The 23,831-nt window shown below is 41.0% G+C and overlaps 1 protein-coding gene across 2 annotated transcripts in view; it reads left to right on the plus strand.

Moving 5' to 3' along the window:
- pvrl2l (PVR cell adhesion molecule related 2 like) overlaps positions 1 to 23,831 on the plus strand; it is a 162,752-nt gene that overhangs the window by 73,658 nt on the left and 65,263 nt on the right. For both annotated transcript variants that reach the window (XM_077009579.1, XM_077009580.1), the window contains exons 2-6: positions 9,024 to 9,133; positions 9,704 to 9,947; positions 16,159 to 16,452; positions 17,076 to 17,193; positions 18,306 to 18,454. In XM_077009579.1, coding sequence (XP_076865694.1) covers positions 9,024 to 9,133; positions 9,704 to 9,947; positions 16,159 to 16,452; positions 17,076 to 17,193; positions 18,306 to 18,454 — 915 coding nt within the window. The remainder of the gene's footprint in view (positions 1 to 9,023; positions 9,134 to 9,703; positions 9,948 to 16,158; positions 16,453 to 17,075; positions 17,194 to 18,305; positions 18,455 to 23,831) is intronic.

Here is a 23,831-nt window from a genome sequence, read left to right on the forward strand (position 1 = left end):
TGTTTATGTTCACAGTGCAAGTGGACTGTAAAGCTTCGGTAACACTTTTTAGCAGTGATGAGACCTTAGACTGTTTGCTGTTCACACTCTCGCTCCTTAATAAATTGAACCCCATCTGTGTAAAACTGAATTCGATAGTCTATTCATTATGCATAGGCTATTCAAGATGACCACATTTCATGCTGCTGTTATTTGGATCTGCATGGATGTGCAAAAAGAACTATGAAAGAACTAAAAGTAACACAATGGTTTAAAAAAACAGCTAATGACAAGCATGTAGGAGACCAGATTTGCTGCAGAGTACACACCTGTGAATGTTTTCAAGCCTCAAGGTTCAGCATGAATATAAATGCGAAACAGATGCGCAGAGTTTTGTATTCATAATACATGAGACCACTGTGCATACTGCAAACAAACCACACCGAGACTGCCTTGGGATGCGGTCTGAGTCTGAGTAATCTCGGCTTCCATTTAGATCCGAGTGTGTTTGACATGTTCACATATGTAAACCCTGACTTTGCGATCTGAGACCACATAAAATGCTGATATGAACCAAGTGTGAAAATGCCTATAGGAAACACAATTAGCATTGCTATTAACAAACAAACAAAGAAGTTTGCTCACATTTATTAAAGATAGGCTGGATTCTATGGGCCGTTGAGTCAAAACTAGGTCATTTAGATTAGAGTAGATTGTCTCAAAGGGAATTTTGCCTTGTATACCAACTGCTGCAAATATACAATCATAAAGAAACATGTGCACAAAAAATCAAACAATTCCCAGTTTATTCCTACCTCCTAATTCCTTGCTCAACAAATACCACTCATTCACCATAATGCATCTCACATCACTTTTGTACTTAAGCATTTAATCGATAGTGGAATGAATGAGTTTTTGTATCAATTTGTTCTACACAGCTGCTTCACTGTCTCAAGGTCTAGAGGGATTGGGGAGTTCCAACATTAAAAAATTCTACAGCAGAATGTCAGAACATCTGTCTCTCATCCAACTCGAAGGAAGCTAGGTTGCAAAGTAACCCAAAACAGTAAAGGAAATTAAAACCAGAATTGCTCCCATGGATACAAAATGCTGCCTACATGTTGTACAGTAAGAGAAGTCACTTGGCTTAAGTTGTTTCTAATAAAGAGGATTCTAGATGTTTCTTCAACACAGACGTGGGACTGTTAAAATGGACATTCATTAAGTCAGGCTGTCTTTGTTTATTCCTTTGAGTTAAGTAAAGATAATTTATCCACAGCCATTAATACAAAAACCCATTCGTCAAACTTTGGAACCATCTGCTAATGAGGAATGCTTTGTATGTGTTATATTTCTCACAATTAGAAAGGCTGCATAGTGCTAAACACCTTTTAGCCTTTTGTACAAAGGAAAATATTTATTGAACAAAGGTGACTTTCAGCAGTATTTCCTTTTTGAAAACATCTGAAGACATAGTCTGTACATGTCATCACTTGCTTTTATTACTTTCTACTATTAGAAAAGTAGAGTAAAGTCCATGAGTGCAGACAAAAATCAAAACATGTTTATGATTGCACCTATGCCCAGCATATTTCTCCTGGTTAAATAAAGGTAAAATATGATTGTTTTCCTGGTTTGGTGTTTATCGGTATATGCATGGAAATGTTTTGAGCAGTGTTTAGATAATGTGCCTCTGGGCAGGTTGTTCTATGCACACTTCTCCTGTGAGTCTGGGATATTGGGCTTCCTGCTGTCAGTCCTGCTTCTACTGTGTTCTGCATCATTGGACATTGCCTATAACACTCCCATGCTAAACTGGAAGCAAAGCAAAGCAGAGTTTTAGTTATTGCACAGACATCGCTTGGAGCATTGTGTCGAGCGCTGAAAAAGACTTCATGTTTGCACACTAACCTTTGTAAGTGCAAAATTTCAAGCTGCCTTCGCTCGATACTATATGAATAGCAGTTGGGTTTCAAAGTATCAGTCTCCTGATGTCTAGTTTTAGGAGATAAGCCGTAGTAGGCTGTGCCATGCTAGGAGACCCAGGGCATCAACTTTGGGCAAAAACAGATGCTGAAGTTCTGCTGGTGTTCGAGGGTCTGTGCTGTTTTGTGCTCTTAATTCCGGTGTGTTTTATTTAAAGCCTTGGGGTCATAGTATCGGCATGCCTGGCCTCCTTTCGTGTCTTTAAGTAAAGCATATCTGAGGTGTGCAGACATGCCGGCTGTTGGTGGAAGGGCAGGCATGCTAGTGGACCTTAATCTGTGCAAATCAGAATGAGTAAAGGGACTCAACTGAGATGTATGTGTCTCTGTCTGTCTCTGACTGTCAGTGTGTATAACATATTTCTTGTGCCTCTACTTTTCTGTTGTACCATGGACCCTTGCGGCACAGAAGGTTTGCACAGTGCCCACTATGAATAAAACCCAGTGGCTGGAAACAGAGCACGTTTAAGAGTAATTTGTTATTTTTGATGGAGAGCCGAAGGGCAGGACAGAGGGGAGGCTGGTGGGAGATTTGGTGAGAATGGGATTAAAGAAAAGGACAGAGGGAAGGCAGGGGGATGGTTGGACAGAGAATGAGAATATGGAAGAGGAGAGCATGGATGAAGCACGTCTCCCCTTGTCTTCTTCCATGGAGCCACTCTGACAGGTCACTCTGCTCCTTCAGGGGGACCTTCTGCCTTGCTGTCTGCATCACACTTGGGCACGATTCTCATATTTATAGACCTGAATCACACACACACACACACACACACACACACACACACACACACACACACACACACACACACACACACACACACACACATTTAAACAGCTGTTCATGCATTAAACTTGCTTTCTCTCCTGTGCTTTTTTCATTGGGTTACTGTTATACTGTTACTGTTATTTGATAGTTTAGTTTGAACAGTGGAAATGGAATGTGGTGCCTGAACTTAAGGTGTGTGAGCAATTGAGATCTTTCACAAATAAAAACAGGGCAAAGTAAAAGGGTCCAAATTATCAAGTGCTAAATATGGCTTTTTCAAAAGTCAATATTGATACTGATTTATTTGAGGGTGGGTCAAAACAGGCCATTAAAAAAGCAGGATAGCGTAATGCTGAAATTACAAAATGCTACAGATGAATAGAGATGGCCTGCTTCTGAAATTGTCAATGAATAAATAAAGACCAAGGTATATAGCATTAAATAGGTGTACAACAGTTATAAATATCACAACTTCATAAAGCTTTCCCACACAACTAAATGAGCAGCCTTCATGCATACACAAGTGTTTCCCCTAAACACAAAACCAATTTAGCCTATATCTTTGATACTGCCAAAGTTAATAATGGCACACATGCAAGTGCCTTGATTGTAGCCCCGAATCTATGTAGTATGTGACTAAAATACATTTCTCTAGTTTGCCAAAGATATCCAGATGACATACTACGCTGGCCTACAATTCCAGTGTGAACGCAGCTATCATTTAGGGTTTATTACATTCCACAATGCATGACCATTTCCAGCTTTGCTTACAAAGATATGCTAGATAACACAGAGTGCCAGTGACTGAATATAAATGTGAATAGTATATATAGATAGTTCATCTCTCATCTAAATGCTGTCTGAAAGTCAAGACCTTGAAGAGTGTAAATGTCTTTTTATTTGCTAGCTAACCAGTAGGCCTATTGTTGCTTGAAAAGATATCAATTGCAAATTTAGGTACCTACCAAATATGCTATTTAGCTCTTGTATCTACTACACAATTGTATCGATTAGAATATAACATTTTATATTGGTTACTGAGAGGTACTGACATTTATAAAATCAGAAAAAGCTCATAAATTCGTACGCATATTACAAGCCACAATTTGAGTGTGTAATACAGTATAGTTTTTTGTACTAAATTGGCTTGCAGTGAGCATACAATGCCAGTATTGCAGCTAGCTAGATTCATCTATGGAACCAATCATCCAGCTACTATAGATAGCTGACAACTGTGCAGCTTCCCCAGCTACATATTAAACAGTTCTTCTCTGGTACCTTTACCACTCAAAGAGATAATTCGTCACAAGGCTTTATAGAACACTAATGTTGCAATGGATGCTGTACTGCATACTTCTATAGGTAGTATGCAGCATGCAGTTCAGTATAGCATTAATAGTAGTGTAGTCTGTGTGTTCATTAATTCCCCCATTGTCAGACTATGGCTTTGTTTCAAAGTAATTACCTGTTAAATATTTCATACAGCATGTGAAGCTAGCTGATACTACATTAGTATTCATAAAGCTAGCTAACAATACATTTGTGAACCAGACTAAATCTTAAACAGATATAACATTTCTGGACCCTGAATTAAGCATGGAATCTAGAAAACTAATTCTGGTTACTCACCATTGCACAGTTATCAAGTCTACTTCATCCTCTGATTGTTACATAGATTCCACATAGATGAAAATAATTGTATGTGTATCCTAATTGGGATTTTTATTGGATTATAAGCATCATCTGTGTTTTCTGTGATGTGCCAAATAAAACAAAATATTAGGGACTGCCGAAAGAGTTGAATACTAGTCAGAATTCATCAGTGGACACTAAACAATGAACCATAGAGAAAAATACAGGAGAGATATTTGAGATGATGCTTAGGACAATTCAATATTTAAATGAGATGGAGAAACAAGTCCACCAATGCCTAATAGAGAAAATAAATGTAGCCTTACTGACGCAAACTAAACCAAAATTGAATCTTTTTAGTGTCACAAAGCTTAACCCTAACCAAAGTATGTAGTTTAACTAGAAAGAGTTTTAAAATATTTTTCTTACATTTACATTCACAGCATTTTACAAAAATTCTTGACCAGAGAGCATCTTGCAAAAAAAAAAAAAAAAAAGCAATCAGACTCTACACAAATCTTTACATATTCAGTACCTATACACCAGGGATGGGCAACTTCCATGATAAAGAGGGCCAAAAAATTTTCAGCACTACAAATTATTCTCAATAAGAACACATTTTAAATGAATTCAGATCTGTATGATTATTGCACCAACATCTATTTTCTGCATATAAATGCATTAACATGTCCTTAATAAGCAACAAAGACAAAACATTTGCTTAATAAAAAAGTGCAAAAAGGAATTTGAACTCCTTCATATCAAAGAACTGTACGCGTAGCGCGCTGCGGAGCGATGAGGCGGACACAAACGGTGAGAAGAGCAAGATTTAATAAGGGGAATTCCATAGGCGAAGTCGTTTGTACAGGCACGGGTCAAAACGCGAGAGCCGTCCAAGTGGTCAATAGGACAGGCAGGAGTCGTAACAGGAGAGCCATTCACAACGGAGAAACACAACGGAGACGGAAAATACCAGAACAGCGATGACAGATAATCCACAAAACCGAACAAACCACAAATAACCGACAACGGGCAAGCACAGAGATACAAATACACCGGACTAAACTAGACACAACTGAACACAATGACGACACGGGCGTGGCAGACAGAGGGAAACCAGGGCAACAGACACGCAGGGCGGGATAACCGGGCAAGGAACAACGACAGGGGAGAGGGGGGCGTAGCCCTACGTGACAAGAACAAAAAAGTCCTGCTCTATCGGTTTTTTTTTCTTTTAATTATTAAATTATTATTGATCTATTTGCGGCCCGCACTGAGTGAGCCGCCAGTTGCCCATCCCTGCTATACACCATAAAGTAAAACATTTCTGCAACACTATACTGTAATACAAAGATAACAAAAGCCAAAAATAGGTCCATATTGTGTTGTATTAGGTTTGGCTACAAGATCTCATCCACATCACAGCTGATGTCCTCTCTGGCTAGACAGTGGGAGCTTCTGGAGTGACATATTCACACCTGTCATGCTCCCCCATTACCAAAAACCTCCTCCATCGCCTGGAGAAGGGATATGCGATGGTGGAGATGAGAAAAATAAATAATTAGTTGCAAAATATGCAATACTTGTGGCCTTGTCATAGGGCTCAGACTATGATTACTAAAGATTTGTCAAAATTCCCTGTGAGGACTGGGTTTGGATAACTGATAGGTAGATGAGGCATTTGCAGTTTGCAAAATTGTGCTATAAGTACCAGTTTTGGGGTCTAAGCAACAGCAAAAAATTGTTAGCTAGAAACCTGCCTGAGAAAATGTACTCAAGGACAAAACACTCATGTAACATGATTTATTTATGACTTTTTCTCACTCTCACCCCCCCCCCCCCCCCCCCCCCCCCCACACACACACACACACACATTCCCCTATTCATCCACTGTCCAGGATATTCAGTGTATTCTTTTTCAAGAGTATTCCCATTACTGCTATAAAATTGAAAGAATAACCGCATACCGAGGCAGACTGACAGAACCTGCTTGGAACACCTATTGCAGCCTCTTTATATCATTTCCTTGCTGCTTGTTATTTATTTGATTAGCCTTTTGAAATTTGCATGCATATACCTGAAGATGATTTCTGTTTATGCCCAGATGTATAATCACCCACTTTCTGGTATGCACATGCCGTTTCAGGCTCGCTTGATTCTCAGTAATTCATCTGCATGGATTAAAGGAATACCACATGCATCGCACCCTATCATTAGATGCTATATGGCAATCTGCTCTGCTGGCACGCATCACTCAGCATTCAAGTAGTATTATTTTATGATAAACTTGCAATTTGCAAATAGGAGGGATTTTGGATTTAATCCAGCTGCTAAGATGCAAAAATTGGTCCTTATAGCACAATTTTTGAAAACGCTAACCCATGTAGCCTATCTATTGACCTGGTGTGGTAAACCACACATTCTCTGTCTTACACTCATTTAGAAATTCTTAAACACACTTTTTGCAAAACATTCAACCCAGTTATTTACATAAGACACAATATTTAAAACTGAAAGCCGTGTTTTCTTTTGGAAAATACTGCCACGCAACTGCAACACTCACCTACCAAAATCCATACCCAGTCCTCACAGGTTAAACTTCTAAGTAATTTTTTTTTACAAATCTCTAGATATCAAAGCCTAATCTCTATAAAGAGGCCACAAGTTGTAAATCTTGGTTTGTATATCAATGGAGTCCAATACTGCATAGAGATAACGATGAAGAGGAGGAGAATGAGGAAGAGGATGAGCAACCATAATGGATGGGATCAGCCACTCTGGTTGACCAAATGGTCAAGCATCCATTGGGTTTTCTGGAGGCAAAGGGTCCAGCCTAATCTGTGCTGCTACACGGTAACATCGTCCAGACATTTCAAGGGGCCAGTGACTGCACTATGAATTTGCGCAAGTATGCTCTGCTGCAGGGCCGGCGCTGTCCACTCTAAGTGGGCGGAGCTAAAGGGTTCTTGAAGCTTTTTTATTTGAATTGAGCCAAGGAATACACCTGAAGTTTCTATGACCTACGGTGTAGGAGATATGGACCAAAACGCAAAATGCTGTCACCATCAGTCCAATGTGGGTCGTTATATAATGACATTAAATACTGTTGTACAATACTGCAATGAGTTTGGATGCAGTGGTTTTAGTGTTTGCTTTTTCCAAAAGTGTGAGATGTTTTGCCTGTTGTGTATGTGACATTGGCTGCTGTGTGTTATTGTCTGCAAAAAAAACTGTAATTAGTCAATCTCTGGATATATTTACTTCTTAGTATGATGCACTCAGAAAGCTAAGTCTGGAAAATTATGTTTAATCTCAGACTGAAGTTGATTTTGTACAGTGTGTTTATCAGACCTACCTACAGTATTGGGCTCAAGGAACTGTGTGCATACTGTGTGTGTCTGTATGTATACAGTGAGTCAAATAAGTATTTGAACACCCTGCGACTTTGCAAGTTCTCCCACTTAGAAATCATGGAGGGGTTTGAAATTTTCATCTTAGGTGGATGTCCACTGTGAGAGACATCACAATAATTCATTTTTTTAATTATTATTTATTTGTATGTTACTGCTACAAATAAGCATTTGAACACCTGTGTTAATCAATGTTAGTATTTGGTACAGTAGCCTTTGCGTGCAAATACATAGGTCAAACGTTTCCTGTAGTTTTTCACCAACTGTGTAGTTTGCACACATTGCAGCAGGGATTTTGGCCCATTCCTCCAACTTATTTTCCTTACTGTATGTGTGTTTGTGTCTATCTGTATGCCTGCTCTCTCCTATCCTCAAGTGCAGACTGAGTCACAGCCTAATCCAGTTAGTAGTTAGAGTACTCTTCTCTAGTAACCATCATGCTATTTGATGGCCATTGGCTGCAGTAGGTCTGTCATGACATGACACTCTAGAAGAGTGTGGAGTGGAATCTGAACACAGTGAGGACTGTTTACTTCAGCTCTCTTGTCCTGTGTTGCTCCTGACAACCTGAAGAAGTCTCATGTGCATGTGTTCACACAAGGCTTCTTTTTTGGGATGTAAGATTCTGCACATATACAGTGTGACACCACCTCTAAAGTAAAGTTAAAGTCATGCCCAATCAGAGACGTAGGTGTTTAATAAAAACTTTCTGTGGACAGTGTGTACTCTCCAACTTTGTTTCAGGTCTAAGAAACCAGTAGAGAATCATATAGAGAGTCGCACAGAGAATCACACATTTATATTTCATATAAACATATTGGCATAATTGATTTGGAGCTTGTTGAAAGAAGTATAATTACAGATGGAGGAGGAATCTCTCTGTCGGCTCATACACACTGTGAAGGATCTTCTCTTTTGTTCCAGAAACTGCTGATTATATGAGGGGAGGTGGGGGAAGTGGGGGTTTAACTCTGTGAATATCACTAAGCATTCAGACAGAGAGCGGTCAGACAGAGCAGTGCTGTGGTGTTAAGCCGAGGCTGTTTAACTTTGTACTTTGAGAGGTAAAAGCAAACATCCCCTGCTGTGTTATTCATACGGGTTCGGACTGCCTTAAGCAGTGTGTGCCCTGTTTATGATTAGTGGTAAAATTAAATATGTGTGAATGCTCTCGTAAGTGCACATGATTGGCACCACGTTCACGCCTGTACCACAAGGGCGTCCTAACGGTCGTCCCTCCTCTCCCTGCAGTGGCGCGGGGTCAGCGAGTGCAGGTGCTGCCCGACGTGGAGGCATATGCCAACGAGTCTGTCAACTTGCGCTGTGAATTCACCAACGCTGGAGCTACTAAACTCACACAGGTACTGAAAACATTGCATGACTGATCAACAAATGTGAAAGATTATGGTTTCGTAGGTGGTTTGTGTACCTGTAATTGATTGGCGGTTCAGTGAGAGAACGTGATAAACTAAGTAATTGAGTTAGTTACATCTTATTCATTGTGTAACTCTGTACCAGTTTGAAGCAGTAATTCGATTAGTTAATCAGTCGTGTTTACACTAAGTAGATTGATGTAGTCAGAGTATTCCTTGTTCCAGCTGTCAACCTGCAAAGGATTGCATGGAAATAAAATGGAAAACACTGGAACCTGTTTAACACAGTTATATTACACGACTTGAAAGAGAAAAAATATGGAATGATTTGAAAAATTTGAAATGGCCCTCTCCTTCAAATGGGCTTGTTGCCATAGAATTGCATAGAAAGAGTCATGTACAAATGAAGGTCATCCAGTGATTCTAAATAAAAGCTTTATTTAAGGAAGTCAGAATGTTGCTTGGGTGCCTCAGTGGCACTATGCATTACGTGTCGATGTCAGCAGAAATTATTTCTCTGTCGTGTCAGTTCCTCTACACCTGTTCTTGATTGTTTAGGTTTCATGGATCTTTGAAGCGACTGAGGGCCAGAGGGAGAACATCGCCGTTTTTAACCCCATGTACGGCCAGAGCTTCCCGCAGTCAACCTTCAAAGATCGTGTTCAGTTTTCCCAGCCATCCCTGGAGAACCCCTCCATTACGATCAACAAAGTGCGCATGTCTGATGCCGGCAAGTACACCTGCGAGTATGCGACTTACCCAAGTGGAAACGAACAAGGCACCACCACCCTCACCATGCTTGGTAAGCAGCTTGAGTCACATGTCCCAGACGGTTTGCAGCTATTCATCACAATAGGTCCAGTTCACACAGTGACTAAAAACAAATTGATCCACCATATCGCCAACTTTATCTGATTGAGATGACAATGAAGAAACTAAACAAGTACCAAGTAAAAAAGTTATTTTGTTTTTTGGTTTTAGATGTTTGGAAAATGTTAATGGAAAAAATATTTATATTTAGGGAGGTCAAAATATGATCAATGTTTCTGTAGCTCTATATACCGGTAGTTAATGCTTCATGAATTATTAAGCTCCATGTTACTCTGTATCAACACACAGACCCAATAACAAATTTGTTGTTCTGATGTTTATAATCATGCATAGTTTAACCAACCAGTTGAATTTGAAGCGAAAATGTACAATTCATCTGTAGCTTCTTACTTCTGCACAGTCCAATGAAGCAATTGTTAAAGTCTTTAAAAAAACTCACAAACCTCCTTTGTTAAAAAGCAAAGGAGTCCAAGATATAGTCATATGTGTCTTTAAATGTTCAGAAACACTGGACACAGACATCATGCTCCAAACCACCCTTGTACTAAAAGAAGCTTTGAGTGAATTTAAAATACACAAATTGCTTGTCTACACATTTCTCATCTTAACCAATTTCGTCATTGAGCTGAATAGGAGTGGTTCATTTATCAGTACTATTAGCTGTCATTTTATGCTATACATCATTTTCAATAATAGTAAACAGTTTTTATTAATACACAATTCTCAACATACCTGGTTCCAGTTGAACATAATAAAATGTGTCTTTGTAAAACACCAAGAAGAAGCAGCATTGCTGTAAATGCCATCAAATACATTGCAACCTCTTTTGAAGTACATCTGAAGTACACTCTTTTAATCCCTCTTTGAAGTGAGAATTCACCTGAAGAGTGAGTTTTTGGAGGGCTAAATGACTTAAACTTGGGGTTATTTTATTTTTAGGATTCAAGCACGTAGTGCTGAACCCTATATTTATGTTAGAGTTTTTCTTATTCACACACGTAGTGTGGGAAACCTATTGTAATTGCTCGAGTTTTTCTTCTTCTTATTATTATTATTATTCTTTTTCAGGCTGTAAAACGCATACTGCAGCCTAGACTGTAAGGCCCAGAAACACCAAACTTGGCAGAAAGGTGCACCAGAGGGAATGAGGGAAACCTAGACAGTGACCAACATTGGCCTGATGGTGGCGCTATAGCGCAGCATTTTGCGTTTTGGTCCATATCTCCTACACCATAGGTCATAGAAACATCAGGTGCATTCCTTGGCTTAATTCAAATTAAAAAAAGCCTCAAGAACCCTTTAGCTCCTCCCACTTAGATTTTTAAATCATAATATGCAAAACCTACTTTTTTATATTATTCCTTGGTTTTTCATCTAATCACCACAATCTTGGTGTCAATCTATTCACAAGACTCTCTTTATCAAGAATTATCGACAACATTGTGACATTTCCATATAGTCAGACTGTCACATGTCAATCAATAGCTCTGAGGCGGGGCCTAATTTACTTCAACAGCTATATCGGTTGATAGCCATTTATACCCATTACTCTTTGACTACACACACACACACACACACACACACACACACACACACACACACACACACACAGAGATATTTAGCTTATTTTTCCCATACATACTTGCACACAGGACTACATCTGCTTCATATACACACTTCTCTAGCCATTTTCAAACACACACACACACACACAAAGCTACTCTCACTAATGCCAGGTTCACACTACACGGCTTTTCAGTCGTCAGGTTTTTGTGCCGTTCGCACTACACGACTGGTTGTGCTGTAATCGCGAGTCTTTCAGTTGTTGTGGCTTTCACACTACATGACTGATCGGCGACGCAGGCTCACGGGCTGTGTTCGAAATAGTCTACTACATACTACTGGCATACTGATCGAGCCCCAAATCAGTATGTCGTATGCAGTATGTGACCAAAATGAAAATTTGCAGTACGCGAAACATACCCGGATGACCTACTACTTCCGCAAAATATTCCAGTAGGCGAACAGAGCTATCTTCGTGGTGTACTGCATCCCATCATGCAACGCTACGTTCACGTGACCCGTAGTGTGCTTTGCTTTTGTCGCATACTGGAAACTGTACTGCATACTACTACGAGGACCAGTATGCAGTATCCAGTATATACTGAGTCCAGTATGCATTATCCAGTATGTAGTAGTCTATTTCGAACACAGCCACGAATTACACGACAGGGGAATCGCCGACTCATCTGGCTGCCGTCCAAAAACGCGAGAACACGAAAATTAAACTCTCGCGAGAACCAGCAACACCACGTAGAAGAAAAAAAAAACAATGTACATGTACTCCACATTTTCGTTATTATTATTTTTTTTACCGTTTAAACACTCCATAGTCCCAAGTGAACATAAATATAATCAATCGCACTATTTCTCCAGTGCTGTCACAATAACTTAAACACAGTGTTGTAGTAAAGTTGTAAGAAAGGTGAGGATTTTGTGTGTTTGCTGGGTTACTGTTTTGAAAGTATTCTTGAAAGTTTTTTACATTCTTCAGAGATATCTTCAGCGGTGCCGCGGTTCTCTCTCCGCGTTCCCATTGGCTGTAGCTAGACGCTGCTGCCAACTCTCAGTCGCCGACTGCTAGATATTAAACATGCTAGATATCTGCCGGTCATCTGCGACGAGACGGCGACCAGTCGGCGACTGCTCGGCGAGCGTCTTTCAGCAGTTCACACTACACGACTGAGCGAGCGACGAGTGATCACCGATTTGCCTCCGACCACAGTTTCTGTCGCCGATCAGTCGGCGACTGTCGGCGACTGAAAAGCCAGCCTAAAATCGTGTAGTGTGAACCGGGCATAAGTGATTTTGTTCTGTGATCTGAATTGTTTTGCCATTACACATTTTTGTGACCTTTTGGCCCTTTGTGCCTTATAAGCCAGTTAAATGGAAACTTAAGAGCATGCTTAATGTATTCAAATCAAAGATCAATAATTTACTCAAAACAATGTTTATTTCCTATATGCCCTCTGGCCCTTTAGGGGGTTCCTTGGATCCCCTTTGCGTGCTTGAACCCCTCATTGCCGCTTGCGGCAATTTTTAGTGTTGTATTGTGTTTCTCCTTACTGGCATCAGATTATTTAGGATACTTCATACCACTGTCAGAAATCTGAACAGGAAGGGCAATGAGACCCAGTATGCTCTCTGACGTGTAGGAGGAGCCAGGTGGCAATTAGGCTAGTCTGTGGCAGTGTGAGGGCAGTCATGGTGTAAGGGGGATCATAACCATAAATGGGAATAAATTGTATATGTATAAGTTGTGATTGGTCAGAATCCACTACTTCACGTGGTATAAGAAGGGCTGTCCTGGAATACCGAAATGAGATCAAAATGAGATCGCTTTGAATAAATATGGTACAATGATCTCAGTCTTATAGACTCTGAACCAGTAACACTGAGACAGTGATGACTAACATTTCTTATAATGCTTATTGTCATGCCACAGTGGTAAAGCTTATTTGCACATTCTGTCAGCCTATCAAACCCCAAATTTAATGGGAGATCTTTTTAAGCTCTTCTTTTCTCATGGACAAAAACGGAGCACGCTTCAACTTGAGTGATTCTTAGGTTTGACTGAAATTACCTCAGGAGTGACTTGGACACCTCAGAATTGTGTCTCTTCATTCTATTTTAATCTCTTCATTGCTTCTGAGATTAATTCCATACTGTATTCCCATTGATCCTGAAATTATATGCATTTGTTAGTGTCACAAGAACTGAAAGAGATCAGATTGAGCAAAACATTGCAATATTTATGAGGTGATTTGTAGAAACCTCCCATGGTTATTAGGCCCATGGTTCAAATGTTTATCACATTCATTAGTCAGGCTTTTCTTGCTGAAACACTGTATCTGTGTGATTCCTCTGATTCATTGTTTCAGTAATTTCAGAAAATTCTGGATTACAAAGACAAACAACCTTACAATGGATTATTAAAATAAGGTATTTTCCAGTTTTACTTGTTTGCCAGTGCCCAGAAGTAAAATTAACATGAAATTCATCTTATTGATAATGTGGCAAAATGTTTGTTAGCACTAAAATGGGGTATCCATTAAGATATATCATCCTTTATCTGTGTTTTTGACAAGAATAGCTCTGAAGATCTTATTTTATTTAATGTTTTCCTTTAGTGTGTTAGCTTGAGCCAAATCTCAAGACATTCCAGAAAATTCAATGTCACTTTTCTCTTCATATTATCTTGGCTTTAATAAGATTACTGGGAAATTCTGCTTGACAATGTCTGCCCCAAAAAGCACCCGTCCCCTGGGAATGTGGTCCCAGGTTTGCTTCATGGCTTCACTCATACATGATATCTGCTAACCGTAATTCGCCTGCCATCTGTTTTAATGTTAATGGCCTCCATTAGCCAGCTTCATCATTTTGGTGACTAAGTTAATGGTGTCATCAGTCCATGGCGCAAAGTGAATCAGCACTGCCCTAGCAAAATGATCAAACTGCCTGTTGAGGTTCATGTTAAGCTTTTTATGTATTTGTGTCATAAACTATGTGTAACCTTCAAACGTGCATGTTTGTCACTTAACTCTGTTATTTTATACTGATTGCCTGACAATACCCAGATCAATGTAATGTGGGTTTTAATAGATGATGTAGTGACACAGGGTAGGGATTTTTTTTCAGGTCAGTGTTGCATGAATTCCACTTCCTAGTTGAGGTAAAATTGTGTCAGAGTTTGCAGTTCAATGGAAACTTATTAGGGCTTCACTATTATGTCCAAAAAACGATCCCTTTCTAAAGTTCAATTCTTAACAGATCACATGCACCCACGTCAACATTATATCAGATGATCATGATTAGTGATTTCACACAAAATTATTCATACAGTCATTGGTCTTACATTACTAAAACTGATCAGGTCGTTATACATCGTAGAACAGTGGTCTTCCGATCCTAAACTGGTCCTGGACTTTGTAATCCTTTGATTGAATGACTTATGTAACTGCTTGGCCATTCTGTCATCACCCCGGGCTCCTAGGTGAAGGGAGCTGGACAGTCTGTAGTGCGCACTGTGATTTGAATACCTGCATTAGACACTAAAGCCGTGTGACGGTGAATTACACTTACTCTGCATGCTCAGTGTAATGGTGAATTACACTTACACTGCATGCTCAGTGTAACGGTGAATTACACTTACACTGCATGTTCAGTGTAACGGTGAATTACACTTACACTGCATGTTCAGTGTAACGGTGAATTACACTTACACTGCATGCTCAGTGTAACTGTGAATTACACTTACACTGCATGCTCAGTGTACAGCCTCCCTTTTGATGTCTGTGTGTCTGTACTATCCATACTGTCCTCTGGGCACTGAGCAAACAATGGACCTTTACGACTGGCTCCGTATGGAAAACTACAGAGCTGGAGATGGAGTTTAATACTACATAATAATATATATAATACGTATTATCTCTGTTTAACACTGCAGTGTTTGGAAAATATGTTTTCAGCTCATAAGCTGTACATGGCCTAAAGGTCACATCGGGCCAAAAGCATTTAAGAACTTACATATCAACTTGACAACAGTTGATGCAAGCAAGGCATTAAACACTGCAAAGAATTTTGATTGAGATTACCGTAGCTATGACAAAAAGTAATTCAGACTGGCTTGAGACCCTCGTAATTGATTTCTTCCTGATTTTTTTTTTCCTTCTTTATCATCAAATGGAAAGGTCACCAACCTCTATTTACACTAGCCCATCTGGTTTATGTTTCCCTTTTCCTCTCTACCATTATCATTCTCACACCCACTTTTTCTCCTTCTGCTTTTATTTAAGTTTCACTTTCTTTTTATCTCACTTTGACCTCATTCAACTTGCCAAATGTGGAGTTAATGATTGTCCATTTTTTGTGTTGAAATTCTACAGAAAATTTGACAGCTGATCATGCGTCTTGTGCAGCTCCCTGTTCAGAGTAGAGAGAGTATTTTTTGCATGGTTCACCCTCCATTTCCCATGTAATGTCTTGTCTGCTTGACCAGGGCAACACTGATATGTGATGTCCAGGCCACCGTCAGGTTTTCCGTCAGTCTGACAATCAAGTCTCGATTTCTTCCCCAAACCCCCACCTGCCCCCCACCTGCCCCCCACCTGCCCCCCACCCAGCAAAGCCCAAGAACTCTGCTTCCCCAGTGGCGGCGCAGGCCGGAGGTGGCAAGATGGTTGTGGCGCGCTGCGAGGCTGCAAGGGGCAAGCCCGCCGCCAACATCACCTGGACGACAAATGCTGCCGGCGCCTTCAACAGCACGTCAGAGCCACAGCCAGACGGCACGGTGACGGTCAGGAGTGAGTACCGCATGGCGCCGGTGCCTGGCGACAATGGCCGCGACATCACCTGTGTGATTACTCAGCGAACGCAGGACTACCCGCAGACCTTCCACATGAAGCTCATTGTGCAGTGTAAGACACACGCATGCACACACACACACACACACACACACACACACACACACACACACACACACACATATTGGCCAGATTGAGTTGGGGATTATGTATATGTTCCCAATAAGGGTATCAAATAGTTGAAGTATTTGGAAAACTAAAAGTCTTTCCACATTGTTCCTCTTGTCCTCTGTTATTCCATTCTCCTCTTGCGAGCCTCCCCCCACTGCCTAAGTTTTGGCTCTTCTGAGTTTTTGTAGGTCAGGGCGTGCTATTCCATCTTTAGTATCTCAGTCTCTTCCTTTCCCAGTCCTGAGCTGCATGTAATCATGTTCCAACTGGTCAATCTAAGCTGAAGGCAAGAAAGCCTCTCTCACTCTCTCTTTCCTTCTCTCTCTGTCGTTCTCTCACACTCTCATTCTTTGTCTCCCCTGTCTCGTTCTCTCTCTCTTTCTGTATGTCCTACTTTCTGTCGCTCTTTTCTTCTCTCCCTCTCCCCTCTTTCCCTTTGCATCCCTCATTCTCTTTCTCTCCTCTTTCTCTCTCTCTCTCTCTCACTCACTTTTTCTTTCTGTCTCTCAGTCGTCCATGCTCTTTATACCCCAAATAACTCTCTCATGACATAACTGTGTCTCCAGACCCCCCCACTGTCCGGATAGAGGGTTATGATGATAACTGGTATATGGGTCGGACTGATGCCATGCTGATCTGCCATGCCGATGCCAACCCAGAGGTTGTTAATGTTACATGGACAACGTGAGTAATCTCCCACATCCATGTTGGAAAGTTACCATGGTCATAATCCATAGTCCAATAGTTACACTGCTTTGTGTGCATTGACTTATTTTGCACTATGCCTCATTCAGTATTGAATTCATACATACATACATACTTACATACATACATTCTGGTCAAGCCATTAAGCTCTCTTAAGGCATGATTGTTTCTTTGTTATTTATGTCCAACCAGACTAAGAAGTAATAATAATAATCTTTTTTTGTATAGCACCTTTTATACATGCAACTCAAAGTGATTTACAGAATAAATAGAAGAACAAACATAATAAAATAATGTCATAAAATAATAAAATGGCATAACTATTACATTTTTTTAGGAGAAAAACAAACAAAATGTAAAATAATGTGAAAAAAAAAACATCAAAGTTCCCTAACTAAATGCTGATCTAAACAGGAAGGTTTTGAGGCTCTTCTTGAAGATGTACAGGGATGAAAGCTTTGGGCCATAGTGGTTAAAAACACCATCAGTTGTATTCTGGTGACCATCATCAACCTCTGCATGCTTACTGAAAAATTATCTCCAACACAGAAAGTGTGACAAAAGCAAACAGCCTGCCGGGTGCTTTTTTTTTTGTCAAATTGTTTTGAGGAGAATGTAAATATGGGTTGAAAGCCAATGATCTAGCAAGCAAGTCACACACATGATTAATATAGGTGTCATTGTGACTCACATATATGGACAAGCCGTTAAACCATGTTAGCAGAGTCTTAGCTTTGACATTCAAATTGGCTTCAAGTCAGAGTATTCCATTTGCTATTTTAACATATTGGCAAAAACCTTACTGTATGGGTATCCCACATTCTTTTTATGGCCTGTTCATTCTGCGAATTGATTAAATTATTCTGAAAGATTTGATAAATTGTTCACAGATGTTTAGTTTCCATTTTGTTGCTTTTCATGCTGAGTTTTTTTAGATGTTGTGTAACACTGTAATTTTGTTCATAGATGTAATTATAGTAAAGATGAAGTAGAAATATAGGCAATAACCTGACTTTTGGCATATTGAAAAAATGAACTTAAGACCACCTTGTTGACCAGGCTGACTCAGACCTGCTTTGTCTGTTGGTCAGGGTGTCGGGGAAGATGCCACCCACAGTGAAGGTTGTTCAGAACAAACTGCTGGTGCAGAAGGTGGATGAGAGCGTGAACACCACCTTTATCTGTGAGGCAAAGAACAACCTGGGATCCAACAAGAACCAGCTCACCTCCATGGTCACAGGTGAGCAGAGATAGAGAGAGATCTTGATATGCACACATACACACACACCCACTGACACCCACCCATAGATATATCTTATGTATATATAACTGCTATATTCTGTTTCTCAGATATATTTTCTAACAAAACACGTACACGTTTACACTGTAAGCTGCCATGCTTCAATGACTGAAAAAAAGCACTTTGCCTTTTTTAGTTTCTGAGTATGCTCCAGTATGGTGGTTGGTTTTCTACTACCTAAATGAACAAATTCTGAGCTGTTTTCTTCCAAAGCCGGTGTTGTGAGGGATGTTGGTTGGTGTGAGCCAGTTTGCCGGGTTATCTTTTTCCGTTTTACTCTTCCTCCCTTTACTCCCCATGCCTAACATCTGTAGAGTAGCTCTGTGTTCTTTCTGCCTTTTTGAGTCTTTCTTCCTTTATGCATGAGGTAATACTGATTTACTAATTTCAAATGTAGAAGGTTGAAAGCAGCGTGTTTTAATACATGTAGACACACATACACACACACACACACACACACACACACACACACACACACACACACACACACACACACACACACACACACACACACACACACACACAGTTGTTCACCCACACCACATACCAAAGAGAGACACATAACCTCTTTGTGGTCTGGTCATTTGAATCACAACTGCACTGTTTCAAAGTGAAGCACAAGGCCTGAGCTTCAGCCTGAGTAGGCAGCTTTGGGGGTGGCTGGGCAGCTCTGGGGTAGCAGGGCCATGGACCGGCCACTGAGAGGGCCACGTTTAGAGACCTTTGGAATCCTCGCAAGCCTTTGACTGACTCAGTAGGGACCAAAGATGCTTTGTGGGTGCCCTTGAACAGAAATGTGTGAGAGGCAAAATGAGCCTGGGAGGACTGATGCCTCAGTTTTACACACACACACACACACACACACACACACACACACACACACACACACACACACACACACACACACACACACACACACACACACACACACACACACACACATCTATATACAATATACAGCAGACATACACCTATAGTATACACACACTCATCCACAATACACACACACACACATATGGGATGGTGCACAATTTCTTCAACACCCTTGCACACCCTGCCTAAGTCTACTCACATAGACAGTCTCTCATAATATGTGTTTCTTTCTCTCTACCTCTCACTCCTCCACACCCCTAAAATAAGCACATTCATAGAGAGCATGAGAAGAGCTGAGAGCTTACTGAATTATCCACCACTCCAAATGTTGTTTTACCCTGCTGAAATTGTTTGAGGTTTTTGCATTGCTTTCATATCAGCTTGACTCACCTGAATACACAGGCAGGGCATCAAAGCTCTCTTCCATGAACTTGTTGACTGTACAAAAACAACCTCCTCTATTCTTGCCTTTAAAGCCTGAAAAAGTTGATTTTCCTTTTCTTTAACCAGCATAGAGACAAGAGGATTACAGTGGTGTATTGAGAACTCTTAGCATGTAGGAGTGTGTGTGCATGTGCGTGGGTGTGTGTGTGTGTGTGTGTGTGTGTGTGTGTGTGTGTGTGTGTGTGTGTGTGTGTGTGTGTGTGTGTGTGCATTTGTACATATGTGTGTGGAGTTTGCTGTACCATTGTTAGGGATGGTGTACTGTGACAGTATGTTGAGGTTTGCATTTATGTGCATTTGGAAGTAAACACTTACGAAGATCAGTCTCCATCCTGACTCATATGCACACACACACACACACACACACACACACATATATATACACATATATATACACACATATATACACAATGGCGTAAAGCTTGAGTTGGTGCAAGTGGAGCTGACTCCATCGACTTCCTGCAGTGCTGCTGTGTGCACCACATTACAGCTCTGCCTCCTTGATGAGGAGGCAGCTAGAATCAGCAAACAACAACAAAAATATGTTGAATAGTGGAAAAGGTGTTTCTAAAAGAAAACCCTCTGTTCTGCTTTCCTTTGAAGTTGTAGCCACTCTTTCTTAGGCCCATTTCTGCTTTCTCTGAAGGGAACAGGTGGGTGAAATGGAATTTACACGGTGATGCTGCTGCTATGAAGACTCACATTTCAATGCTGGTCTCAGTTATCTGTGGAAAACACCTAGGGTTGGGGGAGGGGCAGATGGTGAAGGAAGCATTAGCCTCTTCAGAGGAAGAAGAGTATTGACTGTTGGCCAGTTCTTTTATTTTCACTTGCACTTTGTAGTGGTCTTGAGTAAAGAAAGGTGTGGGTAGGTTTGGGTGAGGGGGCATGACCTGTAGGACCTCTTGGAACCTACTGAAATTCTGCTTTGAAATGGTTCTGACAGCCACTGAATTTGACTTGAGATACATATCAACATGCTTGCTTCTTTCTTTCTTTCTTTTTCTTTCTTTCTTTCTTTCTTCACAAGCACACAGAACATTCTGGAAAAAAATTATTTTCATTCTCCAAAAAGCACTGCTTGCCCCTCCCCCTTTTCCTATGTACCCAAAACCTCTAACGGGGCAGTAGGCCCCACGGCCACTTTCAGATGACGGCCCCACTTCAGGCCTCTGGGCTCTCTGCCTATAAGGGTATAGGACTAATCAGGATGGAGCTCTATAGGAGAACCACTCTTGATCCTGTTAATGTTTGAGGTGACTAAACTCTGCGTTGGCCTTAGACAGCAAGCGTTTGCTGCCACATTTCCTGCAGCCATCAGAGCATGCTGAAATTATTTACACATGCAATTTTGGGAACATGATCTATGATATCCATGAAGGAAAAGAGGGGAAAAACCTCCTGGTTTGGCACTGGCTGCCAGGCTTGGCACAAGCTGGGAGGCTTTGGCATGTCAGACACTTGGCACTGGCTCTGTGGGGGGACCTCTGCCATTTAGTTCTGTATAGTATCCTTAGTTTACGGGAATCGGCCCCTCGAGCTCCATGTATGAGATAAGGTGAGACAAATGCTGGAGCAGCCCGACACCTGGACGGGGCTTATCGGGCTCAGCCTGCAGCTCCACAAGAAATAAATGAGGCAGATATAAACAAAAGGAGAGGAAGAGAGCAGGCAGGGAGGTACTGCCTTTCCACAATGAAATGAAATGTCAGAATGGAGGCTGCCAAGAGTGTCTGCCTGAAGGCTTCCTTCACTGGAGGGTTTCTGTGAACTTTGTTCTGGACCTCTTTTTATGTAGTTTGACCTGGCCTTCTGTATTTGCATTTCAGGGAGGAAATTTGTGACGATACATTATTTGAACTAGTCCTAAATGTAGATCAGGGTGTCACAGACAGGTGGTCCTTTCTAAATGGACATGGATGATTTGAATAAGGTTCATGGAAGGGACTGTGATAGCTGGGAAGATGTGATAGCTGGAGCCCATTTGCTATCTGCACCTGTGATGTAGCTCTGAGTATTGCTAACATGTACAAGCCCTTTTCTTTGTACAGTTTAATCCTTAGGAAATATTTTTCTCATTCTTCTTCAAAAATCAAATAATGGGTGAGCAGTTATTCGTTGTTCAAAAGCAAACTGATTCCTGTGACTCATCCATGAAAATATGTGGTTTTAAACATCTGACTTATTTGTTGGTTGCGCTGAGTCTTTTTTACAGATACGTTCAGGAGACATTCTGAGAAAAACCTTTTTTTGTACCCTTTTACCTGAGCAGGAAAATACCAATTTCACATTTGCAGACATGGCAGGCTAGCGTACATAATGGACCACACTGTTATGTATGAACCCCCTGGCCCTGCTTCCCACCTGCTTTAAACCAGCAGTATAGTCATATCTTTAGTTAAAAAAAAGGGAAAGAGGTGTGAGTTGCTGAATATATTCAGTGATTGTGTAAAACCTGATTTTCCATGGTGACTAATATTAAATCTGAGTCCCTGTAACCCTGCGTCTGCCCAGGCTGCCTCTGTGCATCTGTCCTTTGCGTGTTACATTTACAGTACAGCTTTTGCATATCTTTGGGAAATACTCGATCTCCTTGGCTATCGTTGATATGAAAATCTGGATGTACCTAATGGCTCCATGCCATGTGTTGCTGCATGTGTTAACGTTTGCTCGTGTGAAGTCTGATTGCCTGGAGTGTTCGTGAAGATTCTACCGAATAGGCATTTGTTTTTCACAGTGGATGAGAAAGACGCCCACTTTCTACATAGCTGGTGACTCATGGACACTCCAGATGTCTGTACTGTGCTATCTTGCTTCACTGGGGAAAAGGCCTGTACCTTAAAGCTACTGCATCCAAATGATGTCTGATTCAGAAATCTGATCTAGGTCATGTGTGGTCAGGGCAACAATTTGTTTGCATTTTACATATTCTGTAGCATTCCAAATGTTCCAGGTTACATACAGTATCACGTGTATGAGAAAATAACTATGATTCTGTTTCAAAATGCTTTTGCATGATTTACATGAACAGCATTTGAAAATCTGTATTTCTTGGAAATCCAAGAAGTCTCTGACTGGTTTCTCTGACTGTGCCAAGCACTGCCAGTATGCATGAGATACAGCTACCGCTGCACACCTTAACGTGGCAGGTGAGTGTCACCAGTGTATTAAACACTTTGCTCTGTGCTCAGTAGAGTGATAGGCTGCGTAATGCGGCAGTAATCCGACCAGCAGTAATTCCACAGAACCTTTCAGAAGTGTCCATTATTAGCCATTAGCCTCCCTGTGGCTGTCAGTGTGCCGAGCTGCTTAGTGTTGCAGAACCCTAGCTAGCTGGCTTTCTGACCCTGATATAATCCACTCCGCCATACTCACCCTCCTCCCCTTCTCCCCACACCTCTGACGTGCAGCTCACATGGCGACGGTGGATGGTGAGGGGGAGTGGCTGAAACTGAGACGGGTGCCTCAAGATCATTGCCTGCTGCAGATCAAAAGTGAGAAATGTGTTTATTTAAAAAAAAAAAACACTTCAACCTCTTTCGCAGTAGCATGTCTGCTGGCAGGAAAGTATCGCTGACAACAGGGTTATTAGCATCTCCTTGGAATGGGAGGGAAGTTCAATTACAAATTGCAACATGCTGGTTTCAGGCCTGCCCCAATGCTTTCAGTGAGATGGATGTACTGCCTCGTCAATTACACACTATAACGATCCGTTTATTTAAAACCAATTCGCTCGAAAAATGTTTTGCTGTAATCAGCCGCCTTGGCTTGTTGGAGGCAAACAAAAAAGCCTAATGTGGAACTTTTGACTGTGCCAGCATTAAAGGCTTCCCAGCACTGCTTTGCTGTTTGCTTTTTGGATGGACAGGGACAGGCACCTTCTTCAGAACTTCAGCCAGGACTTTAGCAGTGAATGAGGGGTCAGCATGAGCAGCCGGTGTACATAAGCCCTTCAGTAAATGACAACAGAGTGTGCAGGCTGAGAACTTAATATCCCACT

The sequence above is a fragment of the Brachyhypopomus gauderio genome, chromosome 6 (genome assembly GCF_052324685.1).
Source record: "Brachyhypopomus gauderio isolate BG-103 chromosome 6, BGAUD_0.2, whole genome shotgun sequence".
Classification (NCBI taxonomy): domain Eukaryota; kingdom Metazoa; phylum Chordata; class Actinopteri; order Gymnotiformes; family Hypopomidae; genus Brachyhypopomus; species Brachyhypopomus gauderio.